At 39.1% G+C, this 18,788-nt stretch overlaps 1 protein-coding gene across 50 annotated transcripts in view; it reads left to right on the forward strand.

Annotated features, from left to right (window-relative positions):
• The window catches only part of GTDC1 (glycosyltransferase like domain containing 1), a 412,173-nt gene extending 401,451 nt beyond the window's left edge, over positions 1–10,722 (forward strand). For 49 of the 50 annotated variants that reach the window (XM_071216469.1, XM_071216464.1, XM_058300976.2 and 46 more), the window contains 3 exons: positions 1,117–1,187; positions 1,886–1,977; positions 6,730–10,722. In XM_071216469.1, coding sequence (XP_071072570.1) covers positions 1,117–1,187; positions 1,886–1,977; positions 6,730–6,813 — 247 coding nt within the window. In that variant the 3' untranslated portion in view covers positions 6,814–10,722. Of the gene's footprint in view, positions 1–1,116; positions 1,188–1,885; positions 1,978–5,485; positions 5,556–6,729 lie in introns of those variants that run through there. The other variant, XM_071216468.1, reaches the window with a different exon arrangement.
• Positions 10,723–18,788: the final 8,066 nt, after the last annotated feature.

An 18,788-nucleotide genomic window follows, 5' to 3' on the forward strand; every position in this document is an offset into this window, starting at 1 on the left:
TTCGTTTAAGCTAATTTCAGTTAACATAATAAAATAGAGAACACCCACTTAAAAACAGCTTAAATTGCATGTACTTTGTCACTGTAAATAAACAAGGTAAACATTGACATGACTTCGAATTATTCTTGGATTGAAAAAAATCTGCAGTTCAAAATAAAATTCCATCTTTGGTCAACATTTTGGATGCAATTCAAAGTTTCTCATAAAATAAACATCTTTTAAAGAGTGTTTTGAATTTCACTGCATAATTTTTAGCCAACAGAAATTGCAGTGGTATCTTTTAAAGTGTATTCCGTGTCAAATCAATAACCATGATTCAGAGGTAAAACAACCTTCAAAATGTAATACCTTCCCTCTACTTAACCCTTCCAACTGTTAAGATGAAGAAAAACTTCCTATTGGTTGTCTTGGGAGAGATCTCACAAAGCGAAACTTTCTTTTTTACTTGTTTAGTAGAGGTAGTATTCTTTCCTGATAAAATTGAAAATGATCTACATTTTTAGTCAAGAAAGCCAAATGTTTATTAAAGTAATCTTCAATAGGGCTCTTCAATAAAAAAGTAGGGATAGTTGTACATTCTGCATACTAGCAAATTGTTTTGAAGCATGAGTTTAACATTAAAATGCCCCATCAGAGCAGATTATAATTTTTTCCCCTGATGCTTTAAGAGTGCCTCGATCATTTCTATGGCTACAATGTTAAAGTTAAGTATTTGCTATTTTATTTAAACATTTTTGAAAAAAATGAACATTCTGAGGCTTCACAGCATTATTAAGAAAAGCTGTCCATACTTTACCATGTTGTTACATGTGTTTATCTGCTGATTATAAAATGTGTTAAACAGTATTTTAAAAACAAAAAAAAATGCAGAGCTGCGCCTTGATTAATTCAGTGAACAAAACATATGCTGTTGGTTCTGTTCTATGAAATTCATATATGATCAATAAAATCTTTTAAAAGAGCAACTTTGGCTTTTAGGATTGTGCTGCCGACCTTGTTTTTTTGTCCTATTTGACTCTGTGTTCATACTGTTCACTCAGGCAAATAGAACCACTTTCTGGCTATGATAGTTATGTCTTTTTAATATATTCTTATCCTCTTTCTAAAATTCTTTAGGTTGGAAGCTGTGTATTGTGGTTGTTATCCACTTTGTCCCAGAGACTTGGTTTATCCTGAAATATTTCCAGGTAGCTGCTTCAGTGTACTTACGTCTTTGTTGAGATTTAATACATGATTCATGCTAAATTAGAAAGTTTGAAAATAAACTTAGGCAGGAGCAATTGTTTATTTGGCAAGTCAACATGTTAGTGTTAAGGAAAATTTTATGTGTTTTAATACATTAGAGTAAGCTTATATTTACCATCTGTTCTTCTAAGATAACAAAAAAGCAAGTTTTCAAATAGTATTCTTCATTGTTAGCATACACATCCCATAATGATATTTTTTTTAAGCAGGTCAGTGTTGCCACAATAGCTTACAGATTTTTTAAAAATGATAAACAGAGAAAAATTGAGGATTGAAAGACACACCAAATTATTTAAACAATTGACTAGTTAATAATATGCAACTGTTGTACAGAGTACATACGGCTATAGTGCCAGTTCTCTGAAAAAATTCTCATCACTAAATATATCACATATGCATTGTTACATTAGAATAATGTATTTTAATCACCCAAAGGAGATGTCTAAACAGCACAACTACACAGTCTTATTTAGCATTAAACATCCTTGTGAGCTGAGGTAACCTTATAAAATCATGCTTAAATAATGTAAAACACGAGGCAGCACAGAGCAATATGCATTTTTAATTAGTAAAGTGACTAATATCGAGTGTGTGCTTTGAGGTTTTTGTTTCATTAAAAATGTATCTGTTTTTCCTGCAGCTGAATATCTGTATTCTACACCTGAACAGCTCTCAAAAAGGCTCCAGAATTTCTGCAAGAGACCTGATGTTATAAGAAAACATCTCTATAAGGTAGTTATTGAGAAGAGATTTACATGGTATAAATGCCATATTGAAGTACAAAGAAAAATGTTTTAAAAAAAACATTTAATTAACATACTAATGTTTAAAGGAAACATGCTAGGGAGGGATATTAGTTGTTACACTAACAAGGATTAATTAAACTGGATGCCAGTTGTATTAACCTAGGTCTTATGAAATACATGCACTTAATGCATGGTACATGCTTTTTTTTTTTAATTTATTGTTTTCTAAGATGACTGTCCTTTACATTTAGCCCCAAGAGGCTTATAAAAATGAACCTGGATTAATGTAACTCATTAGTTTAAAAGGAAGTAAAGGAAAGAGTCTACAATTATACTAATGAGGATAAGCCTTTCTTCCCATCCTAATGAAATCTTCAGTCCTCAAAAATTCAGGTGAATGACATTAGTGGCATTTCATGTTCATTTACGAATGACTTTAAAGATGATTTTCAAGAATCGAATATTTGCATTATCGCATTTAATAAAATGATACAAAAATCCTCAGTTTGTTTAGAATTAAACTGTCAGTCTTGTCTCTGAATGGCAAAAGCAGAGGAAAAGAGTACAAATGGCATCATTGTTCATTCCCCTCGTTCATTATCTTTTTTCCCCTTGTTTGAATCCAGAATTTCATGTGGTTGAAATAACAACACAAAGAGGCCCTACTAAGTCTTGGTAATCGAATAGGATAAATCTGCTTTATGAGTTTCAGAGGTGGCTCTAGGCCATGGGTAATATACCTTTTTATATTCTTTGAATGTAGCATCTTCATTTTACATAAATTCAGTATAGTTTACAATCTAGCAGTTTTATAATTCAGCATATTTTGATTTTCCTATGTTGATATATAACATTCACACATGAAATACAGTTCTCTGCCTTTTTTCTCTCCTTTCCTTTTTCATGGCCTAAAATACATATTTACGCAGTGATACATCAAAACATGACTTTGTTTCTGCAGGAAACAGTTAAACTTCAAGAAAAAGAGAGAGAACCAAAAATGCAATTTAACACCCAATTTCAAGCTCATTATCTTTCATTGTCTATTAACTTGGCAATGGTTCAGAAGGTAGCTCATAATAGTTTAAAATGCTGACTGAACAGTTCCAGGCTTCAGTGTTCCTCCTTGAGTCAATACTATTGTATCGTATGCGTGCGAAGCTGCTCAGAGACAACAGTGCTCCAAGGTTTAACTCAATAGTTCCTAATTTTTAAAGTGCAGTAGTGCTTTTGTATAAAGTATCAATCAGATAGTTTCCCATGTGATAGACTATCAAAATATGTAGATTATGAAAATTGAGGAAATAGAATAATTATTAATACAAATGGATTCATTTTCTGCATATGACACAAAGCTAATTTCAAAGAGTGTTCACAATCAAATAATTGGTTTTATTTTTCCTTCGGGTGGATTTTTGGTGAAGTATTTATAAATGTATTTTCACCATCAAAATTTACTAGTAAAATTTACTAGTTTTTAATTCGGCCTCAGGTTAGGCCTTCTTAATCCTTTTACTCTGCATTTGCAAATTTTTAGGCACTTCAGAAGTTACTGCAACAAGTTGCATTTAGTTAGAAAAGAAAACAGAACTTTAGTTAAGATATTATAGCACAGCTACTGCCATAACATAACTATAATTATTTGTTTCACAAACAACTTCTGGAAAAATTCTGAAAGAATGGTAGTTTAGTGTATGCTGTTAATGTACCAAATTGTTCCTCAGGCAGCTTAATAGATAGCCAATACTTAAATTCCATTTTATTGCGTTATTCCATGTTATTACTTAATTATATTTTTACCTATTTTTAATCTGTACATCATAAAATGTTCTATCTCAAAGTTTCATAGATTAATATTTCATATATAAGCATTTATAAACATTTGTATATATAATTCATCTATAAGTATTTCCTACCTTCACGTTTTTTCTTGTAAATTTATATTTTCACATATGTCCTCATTCATAAATCTTTGCAATACTGTATTTAGAAAGTGATCTCAAAAACTAGCAAATTAGTCCAAGAATTATAAGCAATCAAGAGCTTTATGGTAATTATCAGGAAAAAAAACTATTATGTGCATCCAGTTAAATGCACAGGGAGGACCACAGTTTTGAGTTTGGTTATTGAAATAGGATTTAGAGCCAAATCAGAAAAAGAATGTCTTCTAAAACTTTAAAATTAAGATTTAATAATTTATGATACTTTTCACCTTATGTTTTATAAACATACACATTTTTACATAGCATTTGCTTTAACTAAATACCAAGGGATAATTTTTCCCTAGGCAGCTTTTTACCCACTTTCCTTATGCAGTGGAAGAGGAGCCTTTGTATGTACTGTGAACAGAATGTTTTTTTTAGATCTATTCCATTGGACAGTGCTATTTTACTTTTATAAAACATATGCTTCTAAGATCTAAAAGGATAGAATGTCACTGAAATCTTTAATTTGCTCCTTTTACATTTTTGCACCATATATATATATATATATATATATATATATATATTTTTTTTTTTCCCCTTTAAGTTTACATTTTAAAATCCTCTCAACTGCTTATCATATAGAGTTCATTTTAGGATAGGATTTTTCATATGGATTCACACTTAGAAATTTAAAATCTAGAATAAGGCTACTAACACTTGGCTTTCTTCTCACATGAGACATTATACTTTCAATATGAGTGAGAGTTTTGGGGCTATAACTTGAAGCAGGATTTGAAACCAAATGCTAGTAACTAAAAAGCAGAAACAGAATTTGATACTTTTTTCTTAAAGTGACTCTTTCTACTACAGAACACCATGTCAATGACTTCTCCCCTGAAATGGTTTTGGGCTTTAAATGCTTTCATTACACTCATGCATGCACATGTACACTTGCTCACTCCCTTACACACACACACACACACACACAGTTTTCTTAATATCTTTAGAGAATTTTAGTCATTGACTGCAACTTTTTTGTACTGTCAGAACATATCCTTTTCTAGGTCGAGGAGATACATTGACCATATTCTTGTCACTAAGGTAAAGTAGGCTTCACTTCATCCACAATGCAAACCTCTTACATGACTCCCAAGACTAACTTGAACACACATTTCTAAAAATAATTGTAATGTAAACAGTCCTACACTAAAGTTCTTCCTTTCCAACCCCTGCAAATCCTAACACTGTGAAGTTGTGTTTTCTTTGCCTCATTTTTATTATGTGAAATTATTTACTGAAATTCCCAACAATTATTTGAGATCAGTGCTTCATGCTTTTAAAGAACCTTTGATAGCTATATTTTTCAAGACTTTAGGAAAAGGTTTTATGGACATATCTGTGTTATTAGTATCAAAAATAGCACCAGAATATAAATGGGGCAGGAGTGTATAAGGTAAACACTGCCCAACCTCATTCCTATCCTATTTCTCATTAACTTTTACTTATAAATTAAGCAATATTCTGAATGAAACAAAAAAAGGGATGTCATTCTTTCTTTTGCTTCTCTAGAGTGACCTCTAATTACTTCAGATTTTTCAGGTAATGACTGCTGGTTTTTATTTTGTTCTCCTCTTCAATTTCTTCATCGTTCAAGAAATTTTTATAACCTGGCTGCTATTTGGAATAGAGAAGATTTTTCAGATTTCTGCCTAAAACTGATTCTAAACAATGATTAAGCTTACAATTCAGACTCAGTGCCCAAAAAAGTCATTTATGATTGTCTTAATTATGTTGGGCTATATCTACCCATAACCACAGACAAGGTACTTTAAATTTCTTTCCAGAAATTGGTCCCTTTATAGTCCCTTTTAATGTGATCTGATAACACACTGTAGATAAGGCTAAGGTCTTACTCACTGGTACTAATTCTCCTCCAAAGTCATTACTTTTCCTTAATAATGACAACTTAAAAACTGCAACATTTTAAAAACTACTAAAAACTCACAACTGCCCCAGCAAAATTTCAGGCAAAGTCTTCATCTTAAGCTCTCCCTCTCGCTGCCCTTCCCCCTTTCTCTTTCTCTCATTTCCCTTCCTCACTTGATTTGGTTTGGTTTGATTTTTTTTAGTTTTCTAAGTAAAATAAAAAACAAGAAATCATTAGCACAATAGATACACTTTGGGTGATTAAGATCATACAGATGTTCTGGCTTCTTGTCCTTCTCCACTCCTTATTTGCAGCCTGGCTTTAGGTGACTTTCTTGGCTACTATATGACTCATCTGTAAAACTGGAAGAATTTTTTTAAAAATTCTTAATAGCATTTTCCCGCTGATGTGCTGCTATAATGAAATAATGACTATAAACCAGTTTATAAACTTGGAGTGCTTTATAAATTCCACACAATTGTAATGGTATTTAACTTGTGCCTTCACCACTTAGAAGTAAAATTCACCTTAGCAAAGACACGTACCAAGTGCTATGTATCCTATGTTCATAGAAGTTAAAAGTTGGCTGATAAATTTCTATTAGCTGTCATCTGTAACATAAACCAGATAATATATGTGCAGCAGAGTGTACCCATTTGCAAAAACAGTAGCTTTCCCTTATGGTTAGAAACACAGTTATACTTTAAACCAATCAAAGACTGGATTTCTTGAGGTGATGAAACTCAAGAACTATTTACTTTGTGGCTTTTTGAAATGTAATTGACACAAGTTATGGAAATTTGCATTTCGAATTTTCAGCATATTTTTGTCTTTCAGTTATTAATGCTTCTTCATTTCTTTCTCTTCTCTCCCTCCCCCTTTACAGGGTGAGATGGCTCCGTTTTCTTGGGCAGCCCTACATGGTAAATTCAGGTCTCTGCTTACACAAGAACCTAGGGAAGATTTGTGACAGATGGGGCTAAGTCACAAACTTGCAGCCTAAGGCAGAATCTGTAGAACTTTCCAGAGTGTGCCCATATTTACCTGATCAGAGAGAAAAGAAAATCTGCAGAGGAAGCTGAGCCTGGCTGCTTGTCATAGCTGACACAGAGCCATCTGCCACAAACCTGTGGCGGCTTCAGATCTCCAATCCCTGCCACCACCCCAACTCAAATTAAATACAGATTCCTAGAGACGTTATGATGGTTACACATGTCCTCGGCATCACATGTAGAAGACTGTTCAAAAAAAAAAATGTGGCCTGTTGTATAACTGCACTCATGTATCCCATATGTGGTGCCACATTGAATTTCCGGTTGAATCTGTTTTTATCCTTTGTACTGGATGACATGGTGCCTGAATTCTTTCTTTTCGCCGACACGATGGCAGCCAAACTGCAGCTTCAAATGCTCACACTTGGCTGGGTTTCTACCCAGGTTGCCAGGTTATCATGGGAGCCTTCTTGTGTCCTCAGAGGGCCAGAGGGTCTGAAAGGAGAATCAGAATGCTACCGGACTAATTGGGCAGCCATCTCAGAATTGTGTGTGGGCAAAGGGCTGCTTTAGCACTTTTCTTTTAGCAAATTAATGACTCTCTAGCATAGGGGCTTTTAAGTGAAGGTATTAATAAGAAGTTTGGCAGGTATTCCCATGATTCACAGAGTTACATTTGCATTTAATTAATCTTAAAGTTGTAAGACAAACAGCTGGACTTCAGACAAACATGGGAAATACACTAAGTGAGGCCATCTTACTCATAAAATGAATCCTGAGATCCTTGTTTTAATTTTCCTCCAGGGGTAAAAACAGAGAAATCAAAAATACGTCTAACAAAACCAGTAGTTTTGATATAAATATCCCCCCAAAAATATTTGCATCTAGCTACAAATACAATCTTTTCAAGATAAATCACTTATGATTCCAATAGTCAAGCTGCTGTATTTGTTGATGTAAAGATGTTGTGAACGGTTAGATTGCAAAATAAATTTTTAATAAGTGCCCACTGCAGTTTTTAATTAGTATATCACATTTATATATAAGTGTGTACATCTATCTGTATGTTTCTCACTGAACACTTCCTTGTGTCAAAGACAACGAATACAATTGTTTCTTTCCCGGATGAATAAGGATCTGTTTTGCAAATGTTTGTAAGATATTATGACATCTCCAAGATTTTCTTTGCATTCTGGAAAGCAGGAGGTAAACATTTGTAGTCATTAAGGTAAAGTCTGTTGATAAACCATCTTCTGTTTACTGACAGGTAAACTGTAACTTTCCTAGCTTTTGAAATGCATAACTTCTTTATTCTGCAGGGTAAGAAGCAGCCAGGGAGAGATGGCTACACAGTGGCCAAACCTGGCTCTCAGGATTCTGAGATGACCCAGTAGTCTAGCAGGCATCCGAGATAAAAGAAGATAAGGGTTAAGAAATCCAGTAAAGCCCATTTGACAGGTCGCAAATTGTAAGCAGAAGCTAGATCAAACTCAGAGAGCCAAGCACAGCCTACAGGATAGAGGCGGTCTTGCACATCAAGGAAAGCAGTTGAGTCCATGAGGTCTGGGAATTGAAAAACAGGAGTGGTAAAAAGCAGAAGCAGTGAGCTCTATCTTTAGAGGGGGACTCCTCGCCCTAACCATGATGTATGATGGGACACCATACTTCTGGCTGCTACTCTGAGCTGAGGGGAAGTCATTAAAACAAATTACCTCCTTACCCATAAAACACAGGGCTCAGAGATTATTTCTGAAGTCCCTTCCAGTCTATGACTTTGGAACTTGAAAGTGGACAGGTATGCTCCTTTTGAGAGCAAAGGCTAAGAGATAAATATGAATATGAGGGTCTTGTACACTTCTCTTGGGGAGGATTTATTATCTAATGAGATTAACTATTCTAGTTAATTTGACTGTCAGAGAGGTGTCATGTCATAGACGTCTTCTCAAAATAATAATTTCTCACAGCCAAGAGACAGTGTTTAACCAACTATGTTGTTTTATCCTGAAAAATCATGGACACAGGTTTTATGGTGGATAAGATATAAAAGAAGTTTCCTTACATGTTTTCTCACTAAGTGATGGGGATGAAAGCATTTACTACTTTCCAGATAGTATATCCAAAACGTTCAAATATTTTCCTGATTCACACAAATATAACATTGCAAGTTACCTGGGTACGTTTTTTCCCCCCTCCAAAGTCAAACTTTGACTTTAGTTGTGCCCATAATTCCTTCCAGGAAAAAAACTTACATTAAAGTTGTCACTCCTTAAAGCCATGCTATCAGATCTTGGTATTATGCGTGCACATGGGCAATAAAAAAGTTTTATAAATGTGTAATTATTAACATCTGAGGAGGTATACCTCTGTGAGTGTGTGTGCCTCTCCACACCCATGCCATGGTGGAATGAAGTGTTAACCCATATTTTGTTGAAATCAGGTAATAGGACAAGTGGATTAGGTCATTCTTATTTCATTTATTTTCACTAAAAACATTAAATGCCCTGTTATTTCTTGTTTTTACTATACTTGTTGAAAATTCTGGCCTTTTAAAAAACACTCAACTCTGTTAATTTTATTCTTTTGTGAAAAAAAATCATTGGAATGGATGTGACTCAAGCAGTTGAGTGCCTTCCTCCCACATGGGAGGTCCCTCCCGGGTTTGGTTCCCGGTGCCTCCTGAAAAAACAAAAACAAACAACAAGCAAAACAAACAAAAAAGCCAACTCAGGGAAGCCAATGTGGCTCAGCGGCTGAGTGCCACCTTCCCAAATACGAGGTCCCAGGTTCAATCCCCAACCCCAGTACCTAAAAAAAAATCATTAAACTACTTTTAAAACATCCTTTAAAATCAACTTCTTGTCAAGACATCCAAAACCATGTCTAAGATGCCTGCCCAGAATTCACTAAATGGTCGGCAATTAATCTACATTTGTGACTAGGACTCTCTATAATAAATAGCAGGACACCTGGTTCTTAACCTGCTTATTTATACCATGTTGATCAAGGAGATAAGTCAAAAGTCTTTTCTCAAAATGCTCCTGTTTTAACAAGCATCCTTCACACACAGTTAGGATTAAATGCCCAGCTCTTGCCCCTAATTCTTCAGCTCTGCCACATGAGGGTGGCAGGAGAATCTATAAGTCAATAGAAACTCTTAGCCATAGAGGGATGCATAGATTAATTTCAACACCTTGAAATGCATCTGGAAGCAAAGATTTCATTTTATGTTGAAGGTGTTAATTATATTTGGTATTTTTAAAAGTAAAATCTGTTTTTGAGAAAGCATCTGCTACCCAGAAATATTATGAACCATAAGAGAATTTTCATTTAAGTCTCAAGATTCTTTCTGTGAGTGATAGAATCAGTTTCAAAATGGTAGTCCATACTGTCTTTTAATGTCAGTGTATTCTATGAGTGTTATTCTTCTATTGACTACTGACAAGTAACACCTTAACTGCTTTTCTGTTTCATTGGAATATTGGGTTGTATTTAAAGATCAGATTTTATGTGTAAAATGAAGAGCGTATATTGTAAACCACTGACTTGAACATGTTTCCTTTTAATATTTGATATGAGATACAGGACAACTTAAAAAAGGTGATAATATCTAAAGCTTCTATGTTTCCCCCTCCTTCAAGACTATTCATGAAAATGTAACTGGGAAAGTTTTTAAATATGCAAAAGTCTACAAGCTGCTCAAAGATACATACATATGTGATTAAAGTATAATTAAAACATGGGAATTAACATCAAATTTACAATAATTGTTATGTCATGGGAGTGACGGTGTGAAGAAAGGGACATATAACTGGGGTGGGACACATTTACTGTATGGTTATAGGTTTATTTCTTGATGTGGGTCATAAATACACAAATGTTTACTACTACTCCTTATGACTTTATATGTCTCATGTTATTGTTGAGTATACCATTTGATAGGAGCTATAAAAAATTGGGATGCGGGCAGTGAGTTTTGCTACCATGCCATCCCTTAACATTTCTTTTTTTAAAATTGTTTTTATTTATCTCTTCCCCGCCCCCCTCCGCCCCAGTTGTCTGTTCTCTGTGTCCATTTGCTGCGTGTTCTTCTTTATCGGCAGCACAGGAATCTGTGTTTCTTTTTGTTGTATCATCTTGTGTCAGCTCTCCGTGTGTGCGGCACCATTCCTGGGCAGGCTGCAATTTCTTTCGCGCTGGGCGGCTCTCCTTACAGGGTGCACTCCTTGCACGTGGGGCTCCCCTACGTGGGGGACACCCCTGCGTGGCAGGGCACTCCTTGCACGCATCAGCACTGCCTGTGGGCCAGCTCCGCACAGGTCAGGGAGGCCCGGGGTTTGAACCGCGGACCTCCCATGTGGTAGGCGGATGGCCAAGTCTGCTCCCCCTTAACAATTTCTTGACTTCCTAAACTATCAATTGAGTCAGAAAATGAGTTTTCCTCAGACAGTGAAAGAAAGAGCCAGTTTTATGTGAGAAGACTTTCCTCTCCTTCCTAGGAGCCAAGGACTTACTACCCTTAACCTCAAAACAAATTGTAGCATGAAAAAGTTGACTTGACTGTCCGCGGGTTCCTTTTCTCTGGAACTGCTGATAGCCACTTCTTAGTCATGCCTGTGGCACTGTTACATGCAAGATGGACAGCTAGAGCTCTATAAACTCCCTTTTGACGGGTAATGAGAGGAAGATGAAGGCAGATGTTAAACGAGCATCCTTTTATCGTGAAAAATTCAGAGCTGCATGAAGGAGGAACACAAGATCTCTATGTGCTCCTAACCACAATGCCCACTTCCTCTAGTGTTATTTGCCTCCTTTCCTCCCCAAGATACTGTCACTGCAGAATATCCCATGAAAGGGGAGGTCTCCCTGGCATTTTTAGGAGTAAGAGCTGTATCATGAAACGTGTGTCCTCAGAGACCAGGTTTGCCACTCACCCTTCAGCCCTTTTCCCTAAGTTGGAATTTGGGATGGGTGCCTTTGGGAGCCCTCACACTGAATAGTTCCTTCTTCCCTAGGCTCTGTGGTAATGAGTTTCAACCCTAGGAAAGGCTCGTAATTTTTTTCCATAACTGAAAGGAACTGATGAGTCTTGGGAGATCATCTGAAATGTTTACATTAGTATCCCACAAGTTACTGCCTTTATATTTTTTAAAAGAGATACTGGGAATTGAACCTGGGACCTCATGTGGGAGGCAGGCACCCAACCACTGAGCTACCCCGAGTTACTGCATTTAAATAGCAGATATAAAGTGGAAGTCTAGATGTGACTCCCAGGAATACTTCATACCTCTCCCTAGGAATCTGAAATCCTTTGTAGTTGAAAATTTAATGTTTACATTAACATTTCACAAACTGAGAAAATCAAGACACTGTAAAGGGGCATATTTCAGAGCTGTACTGTGTTAGAAGGCAGAAGGCTTTGTGTAAGTGCACGGTTTTGACTGACAGGAGGATTTGGCAGGGGCTTCCCAGCATGGGAACGGTCATTGCCACCTGTCTTTCAGAAAGCACCAAGTTCAAAGTGCATGACTCAAGTGGACTCCTGGGTCCCTTCTATTTCTCCCCCATCAGGCAAGAGAAGGCAGAGGGCAGCAGGGCTCTGCTCTGGGGCCTACAGTGTAGGTGCATATGAGAGTCCATGCAGTGTGGGAATTGTAGACGGGACCAGAGGCCCGCCTGCAGGCTGGTCTTGTCTGGCCAGGCCAATATTCTAAGTATATTGTTATAATAATTATTATATTTATGCCTTTCAGGGAGGCATTCAGACTCAAGTCGGTCGCAGGCCCCTGCCGCCCCCTGTGGTCTCACACCCTGCTGGATGTATACATTTAGCTAAATTTCCTGGCCCTCCTGCTAAGCATTTATTTTTATAACCTCCCTATTTTCAATGTGGAAAAACAAGGCCTAAGGAGGAAGTGACTTGCTTTGGGTCCCTGGGTAGTAGAGGCAGGCTTAGAACTGTTACCCCTGTGCTCTTTTCTATAGGCTGTGGACTACTTAACTGGCCAAGGCCATCCCTCTAAGGAAACAGAAAGGATTTGTCTCTATCCTTTCCCCTCTTCCCACCCTCTTCTGCTTCTCTTACTAACAGAAGAAACATGCATTTAGTAAGCTGCTAAAAACCCTACTGTAGATTTATGTCCACGTTCCTCCTGGCTGCATTTGAGTGCTAACTGACCATGAGAAGAGGAACACCAAAGAATTGATTTCTGGTACTAAAGTTTCAGGCTTTGTGGCACTTGTGACATTTCTAAACAGCTGAGTCTTCCCTGTTGCCTTTCAGATCCTAAGATGAAGTTGCTTATCCACGTAGCTGTATCCTGTATCCAAAAGGCAGCCCCCCTAGGATCTCCCCTGTTGCTAAGGGCCGGAGAATGGCGGAAGCAGGTGGCAGCAGCAGCAGTACTTTATATCTTGCTGCGCTGGGCTTGATTCCTCTCCTCCTAAATAGATAACCCAGAAATTACATCCTGAAACTTATTTCCCCGGAAAGAAAAAGAAGGGGAGGGATAACATAAAAAGAAGATACTTCTAATATGGTATTAGACTGTAATTCATAGGGAAATTTATGCCTAAGATATGAATTTCTGAAAATAGGGTTTTTTTAAAAGGGAAACACTGACACGTCCTTAATTATAGAGTAATAAATTCCAATGGTATATTATCTTCTGATATTTCCTTACACAGACAGCGAAGCATGCAGCTGTTTTTGAAAACGGATAATCAAGTACAATGTAAGTATATTACATCTTGCACTTACAACACACCCTTCAACTAAGCAACATCATGGAGCACTTAACAGTGAGAAACAGAGCTGCTTATAGTAGAAACCTAACTGAACAAATTAGCTTTGAATTGTAACTTAAGAATCCTAGTCAAACCAAAATGCCTGTTCTTGCCAGGAAAGGCATTCCAAAGGCAAAGAGCATGCCAAGTAAAAAGCCTTTGCTTCAGGATTATGGAGGCAGTTCTCAAAAGCCAGCATAACTTAATGATCAATCAGAAAAATACAGAGCAGTAATGACACAACTGAAGGATGCATAAAAATTGTACAAAGCATTAGTAGTGGAACGGGGAGGTGGAATGGGATTTTAACAAAAAATATTAAACTCGTGGAAAGCTCTATTTATAGCATTCAATCCAGGCAGCAAAAAGAGAGACACAAACATGGTCAAATAAAATACGTGGACAAATGTGGGGGGTAGGACAGGAAATGAAGGTTAAACAAGGCCAATATGATTCAGAATAATAGGGAGGGAGGAGAATATAGGGAGCCAGCTGCAATTACTAACTATTACATTAAGAAGAGTTGAAAATGAGAGGGGGAGGTCTGAGTATTTTAGTAAGTGGATTAATAACCTCTTCCTTGGGTGTCTGAAGTTGCAGATTTTTATTTATTTGGTGCAGGGTTTATTGTGAAATTCTTAATGGGGTGAGGAGGTGTAAGCAGGGAAAATTATAAACAGTAGAAAATAGGAACATAATACTTTTTATAAATGTAACTATAATCAGAAGGTTAGAAGCAATGGACAAAGTCAAAAAAATTTCAACCTATTATAATGGAACTTAAAAGGAACCAAGAAGTACACCCAAAAAACATACATACGTACATATATATATGTACGTATGTATGTATCTCAGAGATGTATGAAGCCAAGGATTTTGAGTGACTTAGGGGCTGGTTTTATTGCTGATCTCCTTTCCCCACCCATTTAAAAAATAAGTCGTAACTCTGGCATTCAAAAATCTAGTCATGAACATCACTTAACTAATATAAACTTAATCCTGTGCTATTCTTCAGTGGGTGGTAAAAGCATGAACTAACAACTGGCCTAAAACAACGGCAACAGGATGATCCACTCAAACAAGGGAAAGCTATAAGGGGAAAAAAAATATAATTTGCTCTTTCACCTTATTTACTTTACTGAAGGATAAAGCCAAGAAGCAGATGGTGTGGCTAAGTCACACAAAAGGACTAGATGCTTAAAGGAAGATTTTAGAAGTTTTCCTAAATGTATCAGAAGCTGTGTTTGGGATGGGGAAGGGGGGAGGGCAGGAGAATGAAACCTTCTAATCTACCACTTCTGGGGACCATGGGAAAATAGAGAAAGCTCTCTCTGCCTTCCACAATTGAAGAGATTGGGGTGGACATTTAATTGTTTTCTTATTCCCCAAGTGCAAGGCCACAAGTATTGGTCAGGCTAAAATTGCTAGGAGTCATTTAAATTGAAAACATTGATGGGGGTATTTAAATATTACTGATACGCAGCTATTAATTTTGAATGCAAGTAATATTATTTGGGGATGGGCAAATCATTTAACTAGAAGCACATGAAAAGCACTTTGAAAATAAAAGCTGCTGTGGGGACAATGTCATTGATGTAAAAAACAATTGGAAAATGGAAGATCATCTACCGATAAAATGACTAAGCAGAGGCGCCTTGTGGCCTTCCAAGGAGTGAGTGCCTCCATTTCATCAGCCTATAGTACAGCCAATAGATTGCTAACAGAGACGAGCCCCCGGCTCAACATGGGGAAAACTCCAGAAGAGTGCAGTGCTTGGTGATCCTAAAAGGTCATCTACTCTTCAATTTTAGGAGGGCACAGAACTAGAGGTTTATGATGGTTAGTCAGTGAGTGGGCTCTGGATTCTGAAACTTCTCTGCCTTCTTGGAGAATTTAAGAGAGCATGGAGTTAGGCCAGTTGCTTAGATCCCAGGGACGGGGTGGAGATTGTTTTGTGATGATGATTAATTAAAAGGAGAGGAATCAAAGCAGACATCTTGAGCCCCACTCCTTTTTCCTCTTGAGCCCCAGAGCCACGGAAGAGCTTGTGCTCTCTGGTGCTTGTGCTCTCTGGTGCTTGTAGCCATGTTTCCTGGCTTTGAATCCGCTTGGCTTTTTTCCCTGGATTTTTAATGCTGTGATACCAGGCCAGAAAAAAAGGAATCAACAAAATTGCAAGATGAAATTGTGTGCGTGTTGTAAGATTTTGCTGAAGATAATGAATTGCAACAGTTTAAGCACCAAATATTAAAACTTAAAAATGTATGAGTAATGAAGTTTTCAAAATGTGTTCAAGCAGAGTATTTATAGTCCTTTTTTCTAAGAGTTTCCCCAGACCTCTGGGTACATCAGCAAACTGTCCTCCTACACGACGGGGCCTGCAGCTGCGATCTGGCCCCGGGCACCACCTACCCAAAGTCACTACCTAATGCATTTTACATTTGGGCCGATAATAAAAGTGGGAGAGAAACGGCTTTTTCCTCCCTCGGCGTTCCGTTTCCTTTTGTCGCGGCCGTCAGCTGACACATGGAAAATAGGGTGTACGGTTTTGCCGGCCTTTAATCTGTAATTAAGGATTTCTCGCCTGGGGCTTGCTACCTCTTTTTTTCCCTTCCCTCCGGGCCTGTCGTTTCTCCCGCCCTGGGTCTGGCGTGGCCCCGGCGAGTTACCGGCCAGGGGCTCGGGGTCGTCGGGCCAGGTGGCGGGCAGGGAGGGAGGCGGCGGGGCGCTGCTGGCCGAGGGCGCGCGGGCACCGCTGCCCCGCGCCTCCCGGGCCCCAGACGAGCCCGAGCCTCGAGTCCCGGCAGCCGCGCAGAGGCTGCCCAACGCGGGGCGGGCCGCCGGCGCGTCCCTCGCGGCTTCTCGCGGCCGCTGCGCGCGCGCCCCGGAGCCAGGCGGGCCGGGGACCCGCGGGACTGCCCGCCGCCGCCCGCGCCGCGCCCAAGCTCTGGTCGGCGGCGGGGCCCGGGCTCGACGCCCCGCGCGGCCCCGGCCAACGGGGGTGGGCCTGGGCCTCTTCTGGCGCGAGGAGAGGGGTCCTGAAGTCGTAGGGCAGCCCTCCGGGCGGCGGCGGCGGCGCTGGGGCGGGCAGCGCCCAGGCCGGCGGAGGCCCACAGGGGCCGCGGCGCCCAGCGAGCCCCGGGCGGCGGCCGCGCTCGCGCTCGCGCTCCCCGCGCGGACCCGCACCCCTGGCACGCGCGCTCTGGCACGCGCGCACCCCGGGCTCGCGCGCACTGTCGCGACACGCACGGGCACGCACCCCGACACGCGCGCTCTGGCGCTCGCACACAGGCCGGCGTCCCGCTTTTGCCCCGGCTTGTGTGTGCCGTACTTAAATAGTCCCTATCGGGGACCCCGGGGAGGGAAGCGCAGCCACGGCGGGGCAGAACTCCTTCCCTGCACGTCTCTGTTTTACTGAACTTGCCTTCTCCAGTCTGCCACTTTCAGTCCTCAGTGAGTGAATACGATGAGATGCACGAAGTGAAAACAGAAATATTCCTGTTCCCTTTCCCTCCCCCTTTAAATTTTGCTCGAAGCAGAAACTCGGGAGAGTTGGGGTGGGCATGGAGACTCTCCAGGCAGGGAATCTGGCTGTACATTTAAAAATACTCTGCTCCGACTTTCTGGAAGAGTCAGACGTGTGATTTGAATCCCACTCCCTGTCTCCCAGGGCGCTTTCTTTTTCACTTGTTACCTTTATTTTGGATTATAAACTTTGTTTCTCCTCCTAACCACCACTTGGTTATTTAGGAGGGCTGGGGGAAGAGAGATCAAGCAGTATTTGAGCAGAGGAATATTTAAAAGCTTCACACTGATTTATCAGATTTGTCATTTGGCCTCATTACGGTTTTTAAAACTTGGGAAAAAATGTTTCCCATCATTTGGAATCGTCTAAATGTTTTTCAAGCACCCACCCCCCCCCCCCCCCGTCCAGTAGTATCATTTATCATTCTGTTCTTGAGTGTACACATTTAGAATTGTGTGTGTAGGAGAAAAAGTGCCCCTCATCCTTCATTTCAACTGTGTTGCTACAGTTTCTGTCCACCTAGGTTGTATGTAGCATAATTTTCTCTCTTTGTCACCAGTAGAGGTTGTATGCAAAGGAGGTGACCAAATATAAAAACCATTAAACCCGGAAGGTTGGGGATCATTCCCTGTCTGCCACTCAAGACTGTACTCTTGGGTTTGAAATATTTCTCAGACTGCGTGTTCAAAGATACCAGTTGGCTGCTTGTTTAAAAAGTGAGAAGAGCAGTCTCAGTCCCGGGCCACCAGACTGGGGAGGGAGTGGCCCACATAAGCTTTCCCCGGGAGGCCCAACAAGAACACAGGGGAAGTGCATTTTAAAAAGCTGTCTGAAAACAATGATAATCAATGCTCTCAAAAACCATAAAACGGATTGAAATATCTGATTCATTATTTATTCATCACAGCACAACTTTGAAAATCAGAGGAGAGTGCTTGAAAACCAAGTGCCTTCTATTTTGTACATGGAATCAACAGATGTCTCACTTCCAAAAAGTGGCAAATGGGGTAAAGCTATAATTTAAGGAAAGAATGCAGGAAATGACATTAAGTTCTAAGATATGCTACTTTTCCTTTTCTTTCTGGCAATAATAGCCCCAAAGAAAAAAATATGTATTTATTGATATATTTATTGATAACGTTTCTCATTTCTCGTTCTGAGTGCAAGTGTCAGACCGATTCCCATTTGCACAAGTGTTTTTAAACCTTGAGGACACTTTTACTACTATGAAAGCTGATGAGCCAACGAAGGGAAACTGCTTTTAACTCCATAATAGCAGGTTGCATAGTAAATGAACGCTGCCGGTCAAATAGCCAATTATGGTATGAATATCCGTTGTTTACAGAGAGGTGTTAAGGAGCCTTTGGAGTACAGAGAAATAGATCCATCTAAGCTACAGTTTCTTCTCCAACCCATTATGTCTTCCCTTAAAAAGGCCAGTGCCACTGTAGGTAATATGCACCCAGAACATACTTCTCTGTGTTGATTTTAGTTTGCTTTATTTCAATGCACACTGTTGTTTACTTTTTAAAATTTAAATAAATGTCAGCATTGTATAATTTCTATGTTAACAAAGCAGTGAGCAAAATCCCTTGTATGTTTATAAAATATTATTGTTTAATTCACATAGTTTAGAAATTCCAA

The sequence above is a fragment of the Dasypus novemcinctus genome, chromosome 7 (assembly GCF_030445035.2).
Source record: "Dasypus novemcinctus isolate mDasNov1 chromosome 7, mDasNov1.1.hap2, whole genome shotgun sequence".
In the NCBI taxonomy this organism is placed as follows: Eukaryota; Metazoa; Chordata; class Mammalia; order Cingulata; family Dasypodidae; genus Dasypus; species Dasypus novemcinctus.